This window comes from Phytophthora infestans, genomic scaffold (assembly GCF_000142945.1).
Source record: "Phytophthora infestans T30-4 supercont1.10 genomic scaffold, whole genome shotgun sequence".
Taxonomy (NCBI): Eukaryota; Oomycota; class Peronosporomycetes; order Peronosporales; family Peronosporaceae; genus Phytophthora; species Phytophthora infestans.
The window spans coordinates 3279583-3293855 of record NW_003303749.1 but is presented as its reverse complement, the minus strand read 5'-3'; the positions used below and the strand labels follow the sequence as shown (position 1 = coordinate 3293855).

Genomic DNA, 14273 nt, shown 5'->3' with positions numbered 1-14273 from the left:
AGACCTTAGAGGTGTAGCCGGGTGATTTTTGTCAATTCGCTCACTATATGTCGGGTCGCGGTCGGTCCCTGTACAACCTTGGTTTGCTAGCCGCGTTCTGCGCGTACTTTGCTTGGACCAACATTGTTGCAATGTAGCAGGGTCTTGTATTCTTGCAGGGGTAGTCCTATTGTCGAGGTAAATCCACCAGTGCTTGTCGAAATGAATCGGGGTTGAGATACTTCCTTCCATTAGAATCTATGACTGCAATAAGGTCGGGGAGACAGGGACGCCCATGGACAGCACGGAATATCCCGGAACAAGAACTACGTTCAATTCGACCAATGCCAAATTACTCCGCATCCATCCACAATCTCTCTGTGTCTCTCAAAGCGTTTCTCGTGTTAATCCTGACAGCTCGATTGTATCTGCTCTTTCGCAGCAACTGAGGCGCAATCGTTACATGTTGAGCCATGAGCAAACCTATTTCGGAAGCGGCAATTGTCCACCAGCTACACAGCTTTCAAGAATCTGTGTACAAGTCGCATTGGCTTGATTTCAATTTGGCTTTGATCTTGGCATGCGTTCCCTCGACTGTAGATGTGTCTCGGACACCGAAGTGGGTGTACTTGTTTGGGCAGTATCTCACAATTCGCGACTTGAACTTCCACCAATGCAGATCCGGATAGTCGGACACCACCTTGCTCTTTGAGGCAAGGATCTGTGTTTTTCTTCAAAATCTGCTTCTGAGATTGCCTCCACCGCTTCATAAAACGTAGCCATGAAGGAATTGGTTTCCCAAGAGTTCTCCTTTTTTTGCTGTCCCGGGGCTGGGCTCTCGACGTCTACTTGGCCAAAGTGCTTTCTGGCCATACTTTCCATGTTTTTGCTCATGTGCCAGCGGCATATCATCGAAGGTACGTGCGGATAAACACGGTCCAGTGAACTCGGACAGGCGAGATCCCGATCAGTGAGAATGACGTTAGGAAGGTCTATATCGTTCTCAATCATGAAGAGCCGTAGCTTGTTGAAAGCCCAAACGAAGTCTTATTCTTTCTCACCAGGCAGCCAACATTGACCAACGAAAAGAGCCGCATTAGATCCGGTAAAGACAATGATATTGAGCAGCGGAATGCGATGTTGTTTTTGTCTTGTAGGTGCAGTCGGCAACTAACGCATCATGGTGAAGCTTGAAAAGCTCAGTGGTGTCGGGATGAGCCCAAATAAGGTGGGTTGCCTCGTTCGTTTCTTGATTGACGCGCCACTTGTGATATATTTGTGCTTTCGAAGCCTCACGAATAGTGCTTATATCGCTGTATGAGAAGCCAGATCTCGCCTACGAACAGCACTTCTTGTGTTGGTGATGTCTTTGGCGATCACGAGAGAGTCTGGATCGGCACTTATACGCGCAGCTTGAATGGTCGAAACAGCAGCCCCTGCTGCAGTCTGGAGTTTCACCAGGTCTGACGTGGTCACCGACGTTTGTTCCTGAGATCTTTGAGCAGCACAGCGCCTGACAGCAGCATGAGCACAAATGTCCCGGGACGGTTCGTGGTTATAGTGAGCGCTGCGTGCCGTGTGAATAACCTTTCAAGGCCCGTCGGTTTCTGCCTTGCTGATATCATGCAGTGCAATGCGCATGGGGCATCCGGAGCGTTTTGAGCCTCGCATGGTGCGCGTTCGGGTCTCTTCGGTCAAGTGTTGAGTGCTCTTCACGGCTCCGGAGCGATCGCACTCATAGTTCCGTGCCCACACCTTCTTGTCAGCGTCGTCTGTGTACCGAACTCGGCGACGTGAAATATTGAACCCGTGATCTTTAGCCCATTGACGCAACGTTTCTTCAGCTAAGTCATGCGAGGCGTACACAGATCGGGATGATGGTAAGATGACAACACGTTGCGGGACGGTATTACTCATTGGTGAACTCTTTGTATTTGGCAGCCTTTTGTGGTTCGTCTACAGCTCGTCTACATCCATCTAAACCGGTACGATACTGGTACTTACTGACTTTCTCATCCTTCCCATTGTAGAGCTTCTTCGTGCAAAGCTATGCTTTACAAGCTTAATTGTTGAGAGACGGGCTAAAGTCTCGCTTCAATTAGCAAAGTATTACTTACGTAATTTGCCAGTGGAGTGCGTGATGCCAATTTCGTGCATGATACAGAATTTCTGCCAGTTGTTATGCTTAAAATCAAAATTGTGCAATTGGATTAGCTCATCTCATTTCAGTCAGTTCAGTGCACGCTTTTCCACAGCCAACTGAATATAATCCACATCATTCAATCTCATCATTTTTAATAGGGTATTCGATTCTGGCCAACCGCAGCCCATTCATTTCACAACTTCCACGAAGCCATGGGGGCAGACGACGAAGACGTGGAGTCTACAACGCTGCACCGAGGTCCTCATAGCTCTAAAAAGAGTTACTAAAGGGGAGAAATATGCTGTTGTGTCGCGCATGACCAACATCCCGTGGAGAACGTTGTTCAAGAAGGCGAAAGAGCAGAGAGAAGGGAAGGATCTGACGGGTAGTCATCGTGGGACCAAGCCGACGTTGCCTGTGGAGCTAAAAGATGACCTGTTGGAATGGATGTGTGCTATGCTGCGAGTTGGCTTACCTGTTGGGCCGTCTGCCATATTGGCCAAGGCTAATGAAGCTTACATTGCAACGCTGCCCATGCCAACTCGCTTGGCAAAACCAACAAAGCCGCTCACGGCGGGTTGGTACCGACGTTTCTTAGGGAGGCACCCACAGCTGACACCTCGGGCCGCTCAGCAGATCGCCCGCGGCCGCAATAACGTTGAGGCAGGGGCTGTGCGTGGCCTCTTCTACACTATCGCGCAGCTTCATATCGAGCATAAGCTGGATAAGAGTCGCGTTTTCAACATGGACAAAACGGCGTTTATGCCGAAGGCATCTACGCGGAAGGTTGTGGCGTTGAAAGGTTCGTCCAATGTGTGGACACAAGAGCGTAAGGCAAATTTTCACATGACCGTGGTAGCTGCTGTGAATGCGGCAGGCGACGCAGTACCTCCCTTGCTTATTTTGCCGGGGCAGAGGATTTATTGAGAGGAAATGGCTGCCATATTCATTGACAACACCACTGTGACTGGTGCACCCCAAGGTTTCAGTAATACCGGTATATTTAAGCTCTGGATGAGGACATTTGACTCGTATTTGACAAACAACAACGTGAAGCGTCCGCTGGTGCTGGTTTTGAACAACAGTTCATCTCATGACATATTCGGTAAGTGCTTTTTTTTCAAATTATTTAAATATTAACAGGGATTAAATTAATTTGACGGGTTAATTTTATATAGGTGAAGTTTCCGTTTGGTCGCACAGAGGAATTTTGCTCGTCGGCCTCCCTCCAAATGCCACTCACCTCTATCAGCCTCTTGAGGTGGCTGTTTTTAAGCCTTGCAAGAGCATGGTGAAATCTACTTTACAAGCCAAAATGCTGCACAGCTCGGACTGTACTATTGCAAATCGGATGCCATCGAGATAGCGTGCCATGCGTATCGTAACGCGGTGATGACAAGCCCCGAAAACGCTGTAAATGGCTTCAGAACCACGGGAATCTATCCACCATCCTTGCCTAGTATGCAGGCTCGTTTACGGCTGTTTGCGAGCGGTGGCGCACGCGCAGACATTGGAAGGGCGGCATGGCTCAAGCGAAAGCGTGAAATTCAAGAAGAAATACGCAGCAGCATATTACAGCTGCCACCAGCACCTCGCACTAAAGGCAAACGCTCACGACGCACCGTAGACTTTGTAGGGCGTCTCATAACCGAGGAGATGCTGCTTCGGGGTAAGCTTTAGTCGATAGCCAGAACCGTGCACAAAACTGATAGCCTCAAATTCCATCCTCACTTTTGACTAACCATTGCACCTCACATGTTCGTTTGTAAAAAAACGCAAAAAAAGTACCTTTTTGATTTCCAAAGACCCAATTTTAACAACAATTGGTGCCTTTTTCGCTAGATGCACCTTTTGAGCATGCCTAAAATCAGGTACTCAACTGGCAAATTACGTTTCAAGTATGAATTAGAATAAATGTTTTGCTGAAAATTTTGTTTTCTGTTATTTCTAAATGAAATATTTTAAAGCAATCAATTTAGAAAAGTTGCTCCAAAATAAGCGCAAGAACAAATAGTTTTATTTATTTTTTAAAGTGGAAATTTAGAGTTTAATAGTACTTTGTTGATCAACGTTTCAAAACATTTAGATACGGTGTGGAGCACCATAATGGTCCAAGCTAGCGACCAAAGCGCTGCCGATGTGAGGCGCGTGAACCAGCAGCTCGAAGAACGTCATTACGAGTTCCGCTCCAACTGCAATGACGGCGATGGTGACGCCAGCGCGTGCCACAGCTGGGGCGAGTGGCTTGCCGTCGTGGACAAGAACTACAATGACGCCGGTACGTAAAAAAAAAAGTGATACCTTTGCGGAGCTGCTTAGTGTCCTGTTGCTGACTGTACTGCTGCAGCTAAAATGTATGAGCTTAACTGCTCCAAGAACGGATACCCGGCCTCGTGCTTCAACCTCGGACGCCTGAAGCGTACGCATCGTTATTGCTGGCTAATTTGCAATTAATTTCAACTGTGTATTCACACTGTTTTATCTTATGCAGTTGCTGGCAAGGGTGCGGAGCAGGATGACCCGAAAGCCTTCAAACTTTTCCGTAATATATTTTATATATACATATTTGACTTTACTGCATAACCTAAATATTCTTTATGTGCTCAACCGGATAGAGAAATCGTGTTCAGGTGGCCACGCTGCTGCTTGTCACCACGTGGGCTTTATGCGTACACAAGGCATTGGCTGCGAGAAGGTAGGATGGGTCGATCCCTTACTGATTAAGAAAACTATAGTGCTAACACGTTAATTCAGGACCTCGCTAAGGCTGTTGCAGCTTTCAAGGACGGGTGTGACCGCGACGACGCCAACAGCTGCAATCGTGTGGCGACGATGTATCTGCGGCCAGGGCCGAACAGCCCGATCACGCGCGACATCCAGCAGGCGAAAACTTACCTGGAAAAGGCGTGTGATGCAAATTATGCTCCTGCGTGTCATAACCTGGCTGTGATGTACAAGAAGGGTGACGAGAGTATCCCGAAGGATGAGTCCAAGTACGAGGAATACCGGGCCAAGACGGAACAACTGATTAAACAAGCAGGTGGCATGTCCTCTATCAAGTCAGCCTAAGCTAGCTGTCGTCACTAGCTTCGTCTCCAAATTCACACAAGTTTTGTGCGGGTTGTGTCGGCCTTCAACTCGTATCGACCAAAAGGTTGAGCAGGAGACGTCACAATGTTCGAAACGAATAGTAGAATGCGTTTCCTGCAAGTAAGAATTGCAATGTGTTAATCTTGAGATGCATGAGCTCGAGTGCAATAAAGCAATTTGATGAGGTTTTCTATTTGGATTTTCGTTGATCGTGCTACAGGTCTGGGACAGCGAGTAGAGACAAAGCAACCTTGGCTCGAACCTGAAATGCTACGGCACCTATGGGATTTTCTTCAGCAAAGATTCTCATTTCAATGCAACTCAATACACTGTCAACTGCGAGATAGCATAGTCCCTACATCGTGGCTAAGAAAACTCGACAAATTTGAGTGTTGACATCGATTACTGATTCGTCTTTGACTGGGCTGCCATCGATTCTACGCTGCCGTGTCCGACCCATAGCTATTGCTGCTGCTGGTCCCGCTTGGATCCTGAATGAGTTTCGTGAACTCGTTAATCTCGGGCAGCGATCGCTGCTGAAGCATTGCACCGTGCGATGGTGAGATTCGACCTTGGTGGAAAGAAAAATCACTTTGGAGGGGAACGGGCTTCGACAAGGGTGTGTCAAGAGATTCCGGTTTTTCCGGTTCGGAGATCTCCGGGATGCGTGTCAGGCTTGTACCTCCCGACACGAAGTAGTATTGACTACGGATCAACACTGTGAGCTCTTCCTCAATCTGCAGAAGCCGCGCCTCCAAGTCGATATCATTCGCGTCAAGTCCAAATGGACACTCGATCTCCATGGCAACTTCGTCCGCCATGAACAGAAATGTCCCCCACATGAATACCCATAGAGGTGTGTACAACCCAGACCTCGGCACAATAACAAATGTATAGAGCAGCATATACGCAGTAAGCAGAAACTGCAGATACTGCATGTAGTTGAATGGGATCGGGACGTTGGCAATGTTGAACACCGTTGTGTACAGGTTGGGCAGTCGTGCGAGCTTGAGCTGGAGAGCGTTCGCGTTCGGTAACGTTAGGTGTCCTCGATTCGTAGCAACTTGTACAAGTCGCTTTAGCCACAGCTCTGTGATCGTGGCGCGTAGCTTGTGAGGGGTACGGCGAACTATTGCTCTGTAAGACTCCTTGTCCTCTACCTGCATCTTGTGTTCCGATCCGCATGCGTAGAGTTCGTCGTATTCAGCGTCCGTAAGCACGCCCGCCTCCTTCAGTTTGTCGATCCCGTCCAAGCCACGACAATCGTGGAACACGATGGCAATATAGAGGAATACTAGACGACGCAGTTCAGTGAAGAACGTGCACTTCTCGAGGACATCTTGAGGAATGTTTGATGCCTTGACGTTGGCGTTATTAGTGTTACCTTCATCTGCTGTGCTCGTTGCTGCCGTGAGCTCGTTCTTGATCGTTGTGCTCACGTACGCGCAGCCTGAGCCTACAATATCACGCGCTGCTTCTGATAGTGACCCCACGGCGACCACACCAGCCCGCCACTGTGAGAACGCCGAGTTCATGCGGAAGGAGACGATCAGACCGAGAAATGTGTTAAACACAGTGAGTGAGTCGGTAAATGCTGTCGATTCTCGTGTAGGAACCACAAAAGGGTGATAGCGATTCACAACAGCAACAACCAACGCGATCATGGCCATAATGAAAGCACGCATCGGAGCTTGGCCGTTTAATGCAGACCCATGCCAGCGCATTAACACGGCCCACAAGTGCGACGTGTCGTAGTAGATCATCCTTGTGATTTAAAGTGGGCTTTCGAGTGTTGCAGGAAGTTTTGAGGACTGGTAAAAACGGAAGAGTCTAAGCCATGAGAGCGTAGGAGCTCACAGCGACACGAAGATAGTCATACGTACTTGAAAGGCATCTGACGGCATAAGGACGTAGCCCCAGCTGTACGACCGCATACTAGTAGTTACAGCTGGCAAAAAAAAGCTAGTAGCTCACACACCAAACGAATGTGCACCACAAGGCATCGAGGATCGATTCAGCTTTCAAATAGAGCAATAATTTGTTCCGCAGCAAATGTTGCGAAAGAGAAAATGGTTTTTAAAACTGGAAACTGGAGAAATCGCTACAGTTTCGGAACACTTTTTTCATCATTAAGGATGTCATCAACACAGCTGGATGGGTTTTAGGCATTCTGCACACCGTTCTGGACTTGGTGATGGGGAAGTGGTGCACGCTTCTTGGCAAGAAGTTCCTGCGTGGATCTCTGGAGTAATACCGGATACATTGCATGCAGCGGTGTCCTGTGCTTGGACGATGTGAGAGGTTTGCGCCACGCTGTTGGGACGGAGTGAATCATTTCGTAAGCCGCGTCCAAGGACAAGAAGATAAATCATGATTTACTACGATACGTCGCGGTTACTGGGCGTGTTGCTCCGCTGGCATGGATCTGCGTTGAACGGTCAAGCACCGATGCGTGCTCTGATCATGGCAATGATAGCAATGGTTGTTGCAGTCATCAACCATTATCATCCTTTCGTGGTGGCCACTCGGAACTCGACAGCGTTCACGGATTCCTTGACGGTGTTTAACACGTTTCTGGGTTTAATCGTCTCGTTCCGGTTGAATTCGGCCTTTACGCAATGGCGTGCTGGTATGGTGGCAATAGGGGCACTATCCGAAGCTGCACGGGAGATCGTTGGCTCCGGCTGTGCGTACGTGAGCACAACTATCAGGGAAGAACTCAAGGAGCACAGTGTGGAGGACACGAACGACCACGCCTTTGCTGACGCAGCAAAGCGCAATGGTCGGACGCTGGAAGAGGAGATCGAGCTGGGCAAAAAGCGTAATCACCTCGCCCACAAGCATCAGCCTATTCCACGTGATGTTCTGGAGAAATGTACGTTCTTCACCGAGTTACGCCGTCTAGTATTCCTGTACATTGCCATTGTATTCCACGACTGTCGTGGCCGTGATGGTATCGACAGGTTGAAAGACTCGGGTGTATTGACTGATGCTGAATACGACGAGCTCTACGCATGCGGTTCGGAGCACAAGAAAGAGGTGAAAGACAAGGAATCGTACCGTGCGTTGGTTCGTCGTACCCCGCACAAGCTTCGTGCCACGATCACTGAGCTTTGGCTCAAACGATTGGTGCAAGTTGCAACACGCCGTGGCCACCTGACGCTACCCAATGCCAACAATTTGCAGATCAAGATCGCGCAACTACCGAACCTGTACACAACGGTATTCAACATTGCAAACGTCCCGATCCCTTTCAACTACATGCAGTACCTGCAGTTCCTACTAGCAGGGTATATGCTACTGTACACTTTTGTGATCGTGCCGAACTCGGGACTGTATACCCCGATTTGGGTGTTTTTGTGGGGCACTTTCCTCTTCATGGCCGACGAAGTTGCCATGGAAATCGAATGTCCCTTTGGCTTGGATGCCAATGACATTGACCTGGAATCTCGGCTTCTGCAGATTGAGGAAGAACTCATCGTGCTGATCCGCAGTCAGTATTATTTCGTGACGGGGGGTGCCAGCCTTTCGAAAATTCCAGAGAACTTGGAAGATGGCTCTTGGCGTCAAGTACGTCTCGCAAAGCTGCAGTCGAAGCCAACGATTGCGGAGTCATTCTCCTTCCACCAAGGTCGACTCTCTCCGTCGAATATGGCAACGGTACAGCAGGATTTACTGCCTGAAATCAACGAGTTCACTGCTTTGATTCAAGACCCATCGACTGCCAAGAAAAATACAATGGCGGACTCGACGAAATCTTTTGAATACGGCTCCACGGATACCGTGGCATAGGCATCTTAAGAAATGGACGACTGTAATGACAATAACAGGTCGACCTGCTATTTGGAGAGCTTTTCGAAGAATAAAAAAAAAATATCGCGATTGAAAAAAATTCTAGTAGTTCTCAACTTGCTGATAGCTGTTCTAACAGGTAATTGTCCCCGTGCTGGAGATCGGAAAATTACGCATCGAGTGCTACTTCACACAAATAACGCGTCTTTGCATTGAGTCACTGCAATATGAATACTTCAAGCTCCAAAAAACCGTGTGCCTCCTGTAAACCTTCAACATTCGTTGTAGTTCAGCTCACTTTGTCTCCAATTCCTTAGACACCAATAAACGAGTCGTCATCTTTGACTATAATCTTAATTTCAGCCAGCGCTCATGAACCATGATTTCCCTTGATCGTGCCCACTTTTACACTGTAAATTTACGAAAGCTAGCCGCTGCGGACGCTACCCAAGCAGTTCTTTTCAGTCTTATCGGCCCCAAAAAAAGTCGCAGTAATATGCTACCTCCTTATAATTGCACACTTTACTTCTTCAATAAGTATTAGCAAGGGCCCATTCTACATGTACTGCAGCAATCGTGTACAGCTAATATTTTTATAGTTTCTTTAAAAACATCTCAATGAAGGTCTACAATTTCTCTGCCTTTCTAAATCAGTGAACGAGGTTGTGAATGGTGTTATCAAATCGCCTGGACCAACTGCTGAGGCAATCCGTGACAGTTTTCTTGAGTGACTCGCATGCCTGCTCCTCCGACTGCTCGGGCCTCATGGTTTGCACGATGTAGTTGATGTCATCGCGACCTGTAAGCTCGGGCATATCGGCCGGCACCATGAGGAGAAGCAGCGATACCAACAGATGCATGTGTCGCCGCAGAACGTTGTACGCAATGCTAGCGATATCTATAAACGTTCGGAAGTCCTTCCCTTCGATGCCGCCCATGACATAGGCCATTTCTTTCGTGAACACGAACGGAGAGCGCTCGCGTGCCATTCCCATCTACAAACAAATATATGAGGATCCCTTGAGCCGATAGTTCATGCAATAGTTACACGTACGCTGTACTTGAGGTGGCCCAGAAAGTGACCAAAATCGATGTGGAAATAGCGACCTGCTGAAGATATCTGCAACAAGGAAAAGCCTCAAGATCAGCACCGTGTTTGAATAAAGTTCAGCCGGAAGACGTACCATAATGTTGTCGTTGTGACGATCTCCGATTCCAAGCACGTAAGTGGCGACGCAATAACCTGCGCAGGAGCGTGTAAACAAGTTGATGGCAAGCTTGTGGCTCTTTGCATCTGGATTGTTCGCGTGGATCCAGTCCGCAAAGATCGGGTCCTTGAAAGAGCCCATGATACCGCCACGCTTGTGCACATCGGCAGTTGTGACTGAATTAGGCACGATCTGGAGAATACCCGTCATTGGAGAAGTAGCCACACACTTATACGGCTCCATCGCCAAGTCCAGACCCTCTTCACGCCACATTTCGTCCATCAAGCGGATCAACTGCAGAGTCAAGCAGTCTTGCCGTACATCGTCACCAGCCTTGAACATCACAGTGACTGGGTCGCCACCTTCCTCGGCATTCTCAAACACCAGCCACAAGGGCTTCTTCGCTGAATCCATTACGCGGCACTTGCTCACGATAATCTTGCCCACTTCAATACGAGGATCAAGCGGCAGCTGGAACGAACCGGGCAGCAATTCATTCAGCGCCTCCAGCCCTTGCTGCATCGCTCGCTTCATTTCAGCAGCGCCGTCCTTCCTCTTCGCCTTCACACTCTGACAAATACGCTCCAGCATCCCACCTTCCGAGAAGAGTTTGTCCTGCAGCTTCAGAATGGCACGCATCTTCGAGCTGCACACATCCAGATAAGCGTTCAAGATGGTGCCGTACCGTTCACGGTATTGGTCGTTGTGTGCTTCCACTTTCATGCTCCAGAAGAGGTCAAAGCCAATCTGGTTCGGGTTCTTGATAGCTCGCTCAATCAGCAGCATAACCAGAGGTGACGCGTGATGGTTCTCATACTTGATCGCCTGCACTAGCTGCGGTAAAAAGTAGCTAAACGTCGTGTCGGCCATCAGTCCAAGCTTCTGTACCGCAAACGTGCGCACTCCTTCGTGAGCGAATTCACCACTAAGCAGCTCGATATACGCCGCTTGGTGATCTGGCTCGGTCCATCGCGGGAGCAGCGATAACGCTTCCTCCGTCTCTTCAGGATCATCCCAATGAACACACGTCAGCACACGAGGCAGAGCCGGAAACATGTCGATCAGCTCCTCTCGGTACGTCCACAGCTGCGTCTTTTGATACGGACTGAAGCTATACAGCGGGTCCAGCAGAATGAGTTTGCGCAGATCTCGTACACACGAGTCACGGTGGTTGGAGCTGTCGCTGCTGTATGATCCTGATTCACGACGCTGCTTCGAAGACACACTAAGTCTGGATAGCAGGTCACTGTCGCGTGGGCTTTCCTCAAGTAACACCACATCGCCGCTGCTCATTTCGCTCAACGTAATCGTCTCGCTGAACACAGTTCCGTTGGTGGCAACTGATTGAATCGCCAACATCCAAGCCTCGCGAGACTGCTTCGTATCTGCCGACATGATATACTCTCGTGATGAGCCCATCGGTCGTACTTTAAAGCACCACGTTTGACGCACTCGTCGTGTCCCGCTGTTGACGGGCGCAGTAGTAAATGTCTGGTTCATAGCATCAGCTGTGCTGACGGAGCAGTTTTTCAGCGAAATCTGCTTCCTTGAAGCTGTCTCATCGTCCGCGTAGCTCAGCGAGCACGTGCCTTGGTCCAGAATGAACCAGCGACGTCGCCAACGGGTTAACGTTTTGTAATTCCCCACCTTACGCAGCCATCCTTCCTTGTGAAGCATGTCGGATCGACTGCTCTGGACAATACTAGTTCGATGCGGGCGACCACTCGCTGCAACCATATTGTTCTCACTCCAGTCGAACACGATGGGCGCATCAAACTTGCAGAACTCCACGTGAATCAGCGGTTCGTTCGGTAACGCCACATGCGGGATCGGTCCCTGGACACACGAGTGCAAGTTATTCAGCATACGAACATAGCTAAGACCTTGCATGAGCGTTCCGTCAACTTCGAACGCATTAATTCCAGTCACCAGCATTTTTTCTCCCTGTCCGTTAGATCTGGGGCCGCCAATGATCTTCTTGATGCCGATCACTGTCAATTCCACACGCATCGTACGCGTCACATCGCAAATATTCACGTTGAATTTGTGCCACACGGGATTGCTCCACTCGACAAACAGCAGGTCATTCCGTTGCGCTTTCAGCCGCACGTCAGCCGTGTCTACAACGGCATTTTCCAGCAGCTGACCTCCATCGTACAGCGCGATGCGAACTATCACACTAGCACTAGCCAGCTCGACTCGACTGACGTTCGCAGCTTCACTTGTTCTCTTCAGCACACACGTAGTGCGCGGAATGTTGAGTACACGATGAATTCGGACCGCAAAAGGCTCTTGGACCGCCACACTAGGGATCGGACCCTTCCGACACGGCTGAGACTGGTTCCAGTCGATCTCCCCTAACGTTGTCATCTGCAGCGATGCAGATCTCTCATTTTCCATGACTTCCTCGAGTTGGTTCGAGCTCTTGTTCATCCGTGGGTCCCCTGCCAGCTGAAGGTTGTTGCGAATACTTAGATTCAGCATCGCAGTCTCTCGAATAATCGACTTGTGCACCACTGTGAGTCGGATCGTCTTCTTAGTCATCAGACATTCTCGTACGTGCACGTATTCGTTCAACATCCTATAGCGATCGATCATATAGTCTCGAAATCCTGTGATCTTCAGTAGATACTCAGTTGGGTCGTATGGCTTCAGCGGTGCCGCATCAAGAGCCTGTTTGTAGCAGTTGAAAACGTGTTCCACGATCTCCCCCACTGTATCACTGGTAGTTACTGCCATCCTCACATCTGTAATAGCTTGAGCATTCACCTCTCTCAACTGGAATTGCCTCTTATAGATAACGTGAACAGCATTGAACTTGACGACGCCACAGAGAGCCTTGATCCATCGATGGTATTCAGTCTCCGAGTCTGCAGCCAGAACCCACGTCCGAGCTGTTGTTACGAGTAGAAATCCATACGGCTCCGACTTGTTGTCCATGGGCTGCAGAGACGAAACCTTGTCTAGATCGATACACCCTCGTTCATACGCTTTCTTCTCGTCTCGACTGAGAGGGATCCCGTGTTTCTCTGGCTTTTTCTTGTAGTAAGCCAGCACACTACCGTCCAATTCCATATATCTCTTCTTGAAGGCTTTGATCCCTTCTCCTCGTTTCCTCAAGATCCCACCCACAATACAGGTGGGGACCGCATGGGACACCTGGTGCTGCGAGATGATGAGGCAGGCTGGGATACGGGCCACGCAGTTGAGAAACTGCGGCGTGTCTAGTGCGAACTTGCTCTGGTTCTTGTGAGCCACCCAGTCGCCATCTTCGACACGAAACTCGGGCGTATTGGCGCGCACCTCCAGGTCGGTGGGGGAGATCTCGGCGTGTGCGAGTTGCAGGAGCTGCCCCACCGCGGAGCGGAAGTAGAGCGACTCCTTGCAGTGATAAAGACCGGGCACAGGCTGCCAGCGCTGGCCGTCGGAGCTCTTGCCGGCGTGTGCCAAGGGGTTCATGGCGGCGAAGGACGGTACGAGCGAGGTGTCGACGTTATCGAAGGTCTTGCTGGCCTCGTAGACCGCGTAGCATGAAGACAACGACGCGGAGCTGCTAGAGGATGACTCCAAGGAGCTGCGGCTCGAGAGCGTGGACGTGCGTCCAAACATGGCGGAGGGAGGCGGGATCTGGGCGGGACCTAGTGTGACGTGGTTGTCTGTTCTTTCTCTTGGGTGGTGACTTGCAGAGTGAAGGTGCCACTCAGACTGAGTCCCACTGCGCCTTTTACTATTAAGCTTTTGCAGTTTGAACCCATCGAAAGCGACCCTCGGATAAACTCGTCAAAGGTGATCCTGTTTAAAAGGCACAACGGAAGAAGGGAATTGAGAAGGGCTGAAAACGTAACACATATACACTTTGCTTTTGCATACTTATATCATTATCGAAGGCTTTGGTGTTGCCACTGGCAATTTGCCAGTTTACAGGTTGGCTGAGAATAGAGCACGGTTGAAAGAGAACTAATTTATCAAGGATAACTCTCCGTCAAGACATCGCATGACAATGGCCGGCGGACTCGCAAACTCATGCCATGCGCGATTCAGTTGTCTGCCAGCTTGAAGCT

At 49.5% G+C, this 14273-nt stretch overlaps 4 protein-coding genes across 4 annotated transcripts; 2 read left to right on the top strand and 2 right to left on the bottom strand.

Moving 5' to 3' along the window:
* Positions 1-4228: 4228 nt before the first annotated feature.
* PITG_07292 (hcp beta-lactamase-like protein) lies at positions 4229-5191 on the top strand (the record flags this gene model as incomplete). Its single annotated transcript, XM_002905179.1, has 5 exons — positions 4229-4400; positions 4470-4541; positions 4614-4664; positions 4738-4817; positions 4877-5191. The coding sequence occupies 5 exons, from the start codon at positions 4229-4231 to the stop codon at positions 5189-5191; spliced, it is 690 nt and encodes a 229-aa protein (XP_002905225.1).
* Positions 5192-5800: 609 nt separating this feature from the next.
* Positions 5801-6975, bottom strand: PITG_07291 (uncharacterized protein; the record flags this gene model as incomplete). Its single annotated transcript, XM_002905178.1, has 3 exons — positions 5801-5803; positions 5905-6570; positions 6652-6975. 3 exons carry the CDS (start codon positions 6973-6975, stop codon positions 5801-5803), a joined length of 993 nt encoding a protein of 330 aa, XP_002905224.1.
* Positions 6976-7675: 700 nt separating this feature from the next.
* Positions 7676-9004, top strand: PITG_07290 (uncharacterized protein; the record flags this gene model as incomplete). The annotated part of the gene is made up of 1 exon (XM_002905177.1): positions 7676-9004. One exon carries the CDS (start codon positions 7676-7678, stop codon positions 9002-9004), a length of 1329 nt encoding a protein of 442 aa, XP_002905223.1.
* A 650-nt stretch (positions 9005-9654) lies between these two features.
* PITG_07289 (phosphatidylinositol kinase) lies at positions 9655-13821 on the bottom strand (the record flags this gene model as incomplete). The annotated part of the gene is made up of 3 exons (XM_002905176.1): positions 9655-9999; positions 10059-10124; positions 10189-13821. 3 exons carry the CDS (start codon positions 13819-13821, stop codon positions 9655-9657), a joined length of 4044 nt encoding a protein of 1347 aa, XP_002905222.1.
* Positions 13822-14273: the final 452 nt, after the last annotated feature.